General features: G+C 40.3%; 1 protein-coding gene across 1 annotated transcript in view; it reads left to right on the top strand.

Annotated features, from left to right (window-relative positions):
• Positions 1–833: 833 nt before the first annotated feature.
• Positions 834–9,008, top strand: part of LY86 (lymphocyte antigen 86) — a 30,376-nt gene continuing 22,201 nt past the window's right edge. Inside the window, exons 1-2 of the mRNA XM_063450533.1 lie at positions 834–1,137; positions 2,922–3,008. Coding sequence (XP_063306603.1) covers positions 1,017–1,137; positions 2,922–3,008 — 208 coding nt within the window. The 5' untranslated portion in view covers positions 834–1,016. The remainder of the gene's footprint in view (positions 1,138–2,921; positions 3,009–9,008) is intronic.

The following is a 9,008-nucleotide window of genomic DNA, read 5'->3' as shown; positions in this document are numbered from 1 at the left end:
TGGGGAGTTTGCGGTTGTGCAAATGGACTGTTTGCGGTTGTTTGTGGTGCGTTAAACGGGGAGTTTGGTCTGTCACTGTGAAGCGGGCGTAACCCTTACACTACCTGATCGATACAACATCATACCTGATGTTTTAAAGCACGTTATTCCAAACAATTTAGGAATGTTAGGTGATTTATGCCCTTTATGGATTAAAACCAGACTCTGCATCAACTATGTAATTTTCCATGGGAGTTTTGCCATGGATCCCCCTCCGGCATGCCACAGTCCAGGTGTTAGTCCCCTTGAAACAACTTTTCCATCACTATTGTGGCCAGAAAGAGTCCCTGTGGGTTTTAAAATTCGCCTGCCTATTGAAGTCTATGGCGGTTTGCCCGTTCGCGAAAATTCGCGAACAGAAAATTTTATGTTCTCAACATCACTAATTAAGTGTTGTTGACAATGACCTTTATTTAATTATTAAATACAATTTCTAAATAATTCTAATAAAGCTGTGATAATTGTAACACAACTTCAAGTGTGTCTGTGTTTTATGGGAATATGGGTTTTTAATAAGGGTTAACGTTATTAATATGCCGAGAGGATGACTATGCGCATGTCATGTCCTAGTAGGAATCATTTTTTGCTGGGACAGGAACCTAAAACATGTGTGCAGTACTCACGAGATACCACTATTATCAGACTATATGCCTGTCCAGCTGAGTAGATATAGGAAAATGCATATTACAAATTAAAGAGCTTGTAGAGATCTCATTGCATGAGGAAATGAAAAAACCACAACAATGAAACTTTATTAGAGGAAGTGAAAGTAAGTTTGATTTGGGGAACAACAAATGAAATGGTTGTATATACTGTACAATAAACGCAGAACTCTCACAGCGTTAGGATAAACTGCAACAGAATTCAGTATTTCACAGAAACTTTGCAAAATTACGCTTGGTCACACATAATGCAACCCAGGAAATAAAAGCTAAGAAACATTCAGAAAGCAAAGACAAAAGAAGACTTGGAGCACCATGAAAACAGTTATTGTGTTTGTCTTCGGTGTATATCTACTTTGTCCAGGAGAAAATAAAGAATGGCCTACACACACACTCTGCAAGACAAGGAACTTAGAATCATATTACAAGAGTTGCGGTGAGTTCACTGAAAATTGCCTTCCATGTTTGAGAATGATCACTGCTTATACCGGACTATAGTTTTTAATAACTTCATGTCACACTGCGGATAAGTCATAACACAAGCAATACTTTGCTTTAACCAAGGGCAGACAATGGCAGAGCATTAACTGCTAGTTCAGCATGAGCAAAACATTTTTCATACTACAATGTGCAGATCAGCAGTTAAAATATTCTGTATAAAACAATACTCCTTTAATGTTACAAATGCACACATGGACAGATACATTGAGATACATACTCCCACTTCACAAAACTAGAACAGAGAAAATGAAGAAAGCAAATATACTTGTACGAAAATATGAAACTCATTCAAAAAGAAAACAATGTGTAGGAAGTTTATACAATAAGAGACAGATGAAAACATACAACTTGTCAATGGTTGAGTATGGCAAGACTTGCTGTCTGCAATTGCAGCTCCTATCTAACTCAGCAAATGCATTGGAAGGTAGTCCCCTTTCGTAAACCTAGTTGTGAACAGCGGGCTCCGTGTGTTTTAATAATGCAGAGAGTGCACTACTTGTCCTTGTACATCTGTGATTAGGGGGGTTTGATCTGGCACTTTGGATGCAGCTCCATTTGCTCCAGCTGTGAGGGATAAAGATATGTTTGCCTTGACAGTAGGAACAGGTTCTTAATGGGCTCCACTGACCCCTTATCCTTGATATCATGTCATTACCCATTTTAACACATTATATTTCATGTCCTATTTCATTTATGCTATATCCAATAAACAATTTAATTTCATGTTCACACTACAATCCCAACTAGAACACCCAGTGCAGAGCTTACAACAATCCCTCAACCCTGGTAAAACCCACAACACCTTAAAATGATACTGTAGTCACTATAACCATTTGTGATGGACCGCCTGGTACCCTGCCTGGGTACCTTCGCCACACCTTAAAGGGATACTGTAGTTACTATAACTATTTACCTCTGTTCCTTGGTTATAGTGCCTAAGTCTTGTGTTGCTGTCCCTCCATTCAGCATTAAACCATTTTTAAACAGTTTAACTTTGAATGAAAGTCCCTGGCATCTAACAACAGAGAGGTTGTGCTGCTGGGAAATCTCATATATCATTAAAACATTAAAAAACTGTTTAACAGTGATTGTAAGGACAACACCAGAGGACTCCAGACACTATACCCACTTAATGACATGAAGCAGTTACAGTGCTTACAGTGTCCCTTTTAAATACATGCAATCTCGTGCAATCCTGGAATTTATATCAGATACTTTTTTTTGCAGAAGAAGACAAATGTGGTTGATCAATTTTGTGTCGCTACTGTTTATAAACTTTATCTACTGTACCTGTTGAATTTTACACCATTACCGTGAAAGGTGATGCATGTACCATAATGAAATCAGTGGATGTCTCCCGTTATAAATCCCTAATGACCGCGCTTGTTAAAAATTGAACTTATAGACCGAAACCTTGATGTTTTGCTATAATCAGAGACAAGTCTGCCTAATAAGGGGTATTATGGCACTGGGCTAATTTTAACCCTATATGCATGTACATACTCTTATTTCCTATTAGTATTAGCTACACAACATCCTGGAAGGAATCTATAATTGGGTATAAGTCGCACTTCTGTAAGTGCCACCATTAACACAAGGTCACTGTATATGTAAAATGAGAATGGATCATAAAAAAAATAATTAAGTACATGAAAAAAGCAATTCTTAATATTATGTTATCGATGTACTTACATGCTCTTTAATATGTTCTGTTTACAGATCCATTTCAAGATTTTGGACTCAGCATCCTCCCTTGTGAAAAATATCTTGATAATGCTCTTGCTATGAAAATGGGCATAATTTTACGTATGTAAATACTGTTATATATTCTCATTATGCCACTGTTTTATATTTAACATTTTACCTGGGCCAGTGTTTCTCAAATTCAGCTCTTATATGGCTACAACAATAATTGAAGTCTGTTGCCTTCCTTTATTACTAAACACCTTTATTACCGCCACCTTAAGTAACCTGGCTCCAATTAAGCCTTTGTCAAGGCACAGTTTATTTTTGCCATGAAATTGGACATCGAGATCTCTGCCATGCATAGATAAAATGCCTCTTGAATGTTTGTCTCATAGAGCTACAGTTTATGTTATATTGATATTCTTCTATGAATAGAAGTGTTTAGTCTCTAAATTCTGAACCTATATTGAGTACTAATGTTAGAGTTATCGAAGGCCAATATTGTAGGGAAAATGTTAATACAAATGACGTATTTTATTTTTTAGATTTAGTGGTACAACATTAAAGGGAGACAATAGGCACCCAGATTACTTCATCTAATAGAAGTGGTCTGGGTGCAGTGTCACTGCCCCTTTAGTCCTGCAATGTAAAACATTGCAGTTTTAGACACTGCTGGGTAAGACTGCCTCTAGTGACATTATCCCAGACAGTCACTAGAGGCGCTTCCTGCAGTTTAGCTCAGTGAACGTCCTCATGCTTGGACAATGTTTGGTTTAAGGAACTACCTCCTATGGTAACTGCACCATGCTCCAGGTACCTTTTGTTGTGAGAACAAGAGGTAGAAGTCACTTGTACCAGTATCATGATATTGATTAATGCAGATGTGTTTCACCAGAAGTGCTGGTGTTTTCAATGTACTGTGACATACTAGTTTACTAAAACATGCTTTATTTATTTACAAACTATAATGCCTAGTATTAAAGGAACACTTCATATAGACAAATAACTTTTGTTCTTTATTTGTTTGGAGTCTGTTGATTGTTTGCATTTTTTAAACAGTCTGTGAGGTTTTTATTTTCCTTCACTTAGCTCTGTGGAGCCAACAGAAGACAACCTGCCTTCCCCCTTCTCAATGAACTATATTTCTCAATGAGAAGCCTCTTAATTGCCTATTCCCTGGGCTGAGCAGAGCCTGTAATACATATCTGACCCTGTTGCATAACAGGAAGTGAACTGTGCCCCAGGAAGTCCAAGATGCAACAAATAGACAGAGCACAGGCACAGTAAATCAGTTTAAATGGATTCTATAGTGTAATAAATACAAAGTTGTATAAATATGTTGATTTAAATGAGAATCTGTGGATCATTCAGTACAATCAAAAACTGAACAACACATGGAACCATTGAGAACAGGTAGTCTGAAGCACCTTCTTAAATCAGGTTTGTGGGTAATCTCAGTGGCGGAACTATTACTGGTGCAGGTGGAGCAGCTGCACTGGGGCCCGCATGCCTTGGGGGCCCATCAGGTGTCACTCGCTGAATATTGTTGCCCTTTAAGAGCCTGACCAGTAAAGTGTTGGCAATGCCTGGAGGAATTCAGGCAGGTCCCCCTACCCACTAGTCAGATCGGACCCTGCCCCTTGAATATGTGCAGAGAGTGCTGGGATAAAGAGACTGTCACTTCCTCCCAGCCTACAGACCGCGTGGGCTGGGAGGACTGAGAGGGGTGGTAACAATATGCAAATTGCAATTTGTTTGTGTGTATGTTCAGGCATATGTGTGTATCTGAGGGTGTGCCAATGTGTGTGTATCTGAGTGTGTGCCAGTATGTGTATGTGTGTGTATCTGTGTTTGTGCCAGAGTGTTGTGATCCTTGTCTGCAGGTAGCACGGTCCTCTAGGGTAAACAAACAGACACAGTCCTTTGGTTTTCATATAATCCAGGCACTTTATTTGTAAGTCCACACAGGAGACAGCAGCAAATGAAAAAAGTTTAATAAAAACATAAATATAACACAAATCCCTATAAACAAAAACCTAGCTCGTCTGAGCACTAACTAACATTAGGTTCCCTATCTCTCAGGGGTTAAACTAAAACAAAACAATATTGGTTTCACCAACCTAGTTCTTTGTCCGCTCTCAGCACTCCCAGTGCTCCAAGCCAGCCTTGACTGCTTCACTTTCTGCACTCCCAGTGCTCCAAGCCAGCCTTGACTGCTTCCTTTCTGCCTAGTCTCCTTGACTCTCTCACTGGAGAGAACAGCCTCTCTCCTACCTGCTTCCTGGGAGGAAGCCAGCAATCCCCCCCCCCCCTTTACCTGCCTAGCAGGGAGGGGTTTATTCCCACTGCTACAGCTGATTATCTGCAGCTGAGCAGTGGGTTGGAGACAGTCCAAAAAACCCTGGCCTGGATCTATGTCTCCCAGGAAAACCACTAAACTGTGGAGTGGAGCATTGGCCCACCCTTCTCTCCAAATGCTCCACCCCAGGGGCCCATAACTAAACATAGCTTTGTGTTGTGCAACACACAAATTACATGTACTTCCCCTGGGGTTAAAAGGCCTCCTTGCCTTCACTTTATCACAGTGTGTATGTAGATATGTGTATCTGTATGTGTGTAGGTAAATGTTTGAATGTGTGCCAGTGTGTGTAGGTGCCTGTGTAGGTAAGTTTGTATCTGTGTGCGTGCCAATGTTATGTTTGTATTTGTATCTGTGTGTATCAGTGTGGGTACATGTGTGTATCTGTGTGTTAATTTGTCTGTATGTCACTGTGTATGGCCACATTTGTGTATATGTGCATATTGTAATGGTTCCAGGTACTCCAGCTGAGTACATACGTGAAGAATCTCCCAAGTCCCTAGCGCAGTAGTGATTATTTGTGTGAATATAGCTCCCAATCCCCCAAACATGAGCCTAGACTTCATGAAGGGGTACAATTATCTCTTTAATCCAGGCTCAATGGCCTGCTTTTATACATTTCAGAGTCACAGCAAACACTCCCAGGACACTCCCACACAAAACAGGGTAATTGCTCACCTAATTAATTGATAATTGAGTCAGAAACTGTACAAACTGAATTATCTCCAGGCAGAAAAAAAACACAATTTATAAAACACCCCAAAATACAAATAGAATACACGAAAACCCCGCAAAAGTTACATCCCCTGATAGCCCTGATCTGGGTGACCAACGTATCCAAAAATCACCCAGATCGGTTCAGGTATTCGAGATTTCCATAGAAGTCAATTATTTGACCAACCGTGCACATGGTCCTATGCCCAAAACAGTTCAATGAAATCAGGGCTAGTAATCGGTCAACTTTGGTAACATAAAAACGAAGTTTAAACGGATTCCCAAACTGAGGAAGAGCATTGTTCCTGGGAAGGCAAAATAGGGGTTTTGTCACATAGTTCCCCCCCCCCGTTCCATGGGAACAGCCTAGATCCCAATGGGTTGGCTTGTGGATGTCCAGTCAAGTTGGTTATTTTTCTAGCTCCGGAAAGAGCCGAACCATGGACACCCAGGGCAAGCTACTAATGGTGGTTGGGGAGATTTAACTCCCGAACAGGGTCTTTGTATATGGCCCATAGTCAGTGGGCAGGAGACTAGCATCCACACTCCTCCAGGAGCCCGTGGCGAACGTCTAGGCAGAGGGGTGTTCATCACACATACATCCCAGCATTCAAACATCAAAAGTATGTACAAACACACTCCTACTATCAAATGCCAACACTACATACAAACACACTCCTACTATCAAACGCCAACACTACATACAAACACACTCCTGTATTAAAACACCAGCATTGTGTACAAACACCAAAACTACACACAAACATTCCCCTGCATTCAAACGTACTACACATGTACACCACTGCTTTTAAGTTGCAACAGTACAGATTAACACACAAATGCATTCAAATGCCAACACAATACACAAATCAACGTCTTTTTTTCACACACACATACTCCATAAATGAATACGCTTACATCCCTGCGGAATATGTTGGTGTGGGGAGCCAAAATAATTTCTTGCACCTGGACCCTACCTGCATTAGAACCACCCCTGGGTAATCTGGAGAAAGTGTGGAGATCATTCAAGCAAAGGTTTGGCCTCTATATGAAAGCAACAAACACAAACACTTTGCCAAGTGATCAGAAAGTAGCATTACTTTTATGTGTTGCTGGTGCAGATACTTTGGATATTGTAGAATATTGCACATTCTATGTTTCTATCGATTATATATGGATGTCTGCATTGGCATAAGTAACATATGTGGTTTTCTTGTATGAGAGCTCTGGAATGTGGATTAAGGGTCTTGTCCTTATATGGCTAGAGTTAAACTCTGACGTCAGTATGGGCACTTCTATATAGTAACTGAACAAAGGGACACAAGGTCTTCTTGTCTCTCTTGGCTCTCTTTCCTGAACAACGATGTAACTCTCCCATCAGAAGTCCAGCAATTACCATCTGCTGTTGAACGTCCATTATCCTGTAACATTATTTGTTGTTTTATTATGTATCAGTAACTAAGAATAAACCTGAAGAAACCGTAAGTCAGATTGCGTATTAGTACTTTTCATTAATATAGACATATATTATTGTGGCGAGCATTTGGCCCAAGACTATACATACAAAAGACGTATATATCAATCACAGAAGAAAAGAAGGTAATTAAGAAGATTTAACATTGACGATCCAGCAAGATTTTACAGATATATACAACAGCTTTTAATTGACATAAACTGAGTTTGAAAACTATGAGAGGTTATGAAAAGATTTGCTGCATATTGTACACCAAAGAAAAATTAGACATATGGATGTTTTATGTTCAACTGCACGGTGCAGTTACCACATGAGACAGTGATGGAGTTTGTCACTGACCTCAGATTAAAAAGCAGGTCTGGTCTTGTAGCTATGGCCCTCTGCAAGAATCATTAATCAAAGATAGGCTTGTATGCCGCTGGGTGCAAAGATAGGCTTGCAGAGCAGACCAGAATACAATTGGGTGTCTTGTATAAGCAAGATAGTCAGGAAGTGGTTAATGATGTAAGTACACACAGACCTGCATGTTCAAGAGAAAAGTCTTTTCTACACCTGCCAGAGAGGAGACAGATGATTAAATGGGATATACAAAATGCAAAGAACAGAGCAATGTAAAAAAAATAAAAAAATAAAAATCAAGAGTTTCTCAAATGTCCAGTATATGGACAGAAATGTAGGAACTGCACAAATTATAATGACTTTGTCTCACAGTGTAAGAAAGTTACACCGTGTCAGCTTTGTGCTGTTAAAGCATATACCTCTGGCTCTAGAGATGATCTTTTTGTGGACATAGTCAAACAAGTATCTATGCCTGCTAAAGAATGGATTGTAGAGGTGGAAGCACATGGAGTACTGAAACCATTTAAAGAAGATACTGGAATAGATCCCAATGTTATATCAAAGACTCTCTGGAAAAACTACAACCTAGAATTAATCTTCAGAAACAAACTAAAGTATAATGATCTTGACATCCCAACTGTGGGTCAATGCATACTGACCCTAAAGCATAACTCCTCAGTCACAAAACACCCGTTTGTTGTGGTTTCTGGAGAAAAGGTTCCTTTAATTGGATTGCAAGCTATACAACACCTAGGTCTGGTCACCAAGCTCTTTGAGATTACAGAACTGAAACACAAGAATATTGCTACCTTACTTGAAAAGTAAAAGGATGTTTTCAGTGGACTTGGGAAACTCCCATTGAATATGAAATTGCCTTAAAGCCTGGAGAAATGTCTGTGATTCATGCTCACTGCAAAGTGCCAGTAGCACTACGACAGAGGCTGCTCTCTAATTAGGCAATTAAGTGGCCGCCTATGGGCTTGCATGGTCTGGGGCCTTGTGGCCCCATAATCACCATAGGGCAAACTGACATGTCCCGACACAGGAGGGCATTCGGCAGCTTACCCTGTATGCCGCTGGGTGCAAGGCCCCTCCATCTCAGTCTGCCCTGACTGAGGTGTCTCGTGACCTTGAGCAAAACACTCTGACTGGAAATCACAAGACATGTACTACGTGATCTGCAGCGCTTTTCCACCATTCACAATGATTCCAAGATTCCTCCACCAGGTTTGCC

This window comes from Pelobates fuscus, chromosome 4, assembly GCF_036172605.1.
Source record: "Pelobates fuscus isolate aPelFus1 chromosome 4, aPelFus1.pri, whole genome shotgun sequence".
Taxonomy (NCBI): domain Eukaryota; kingdom Metazoa; phylum Chordata; class Amphibia; order Anura; family Pelobatidae; genus Pelobates; species Pelobates fuscus.
Note: the sequence above shows the minus strand (reverse complement) of the source record. Positions and strands in the feature narration are given on the sequence as shown.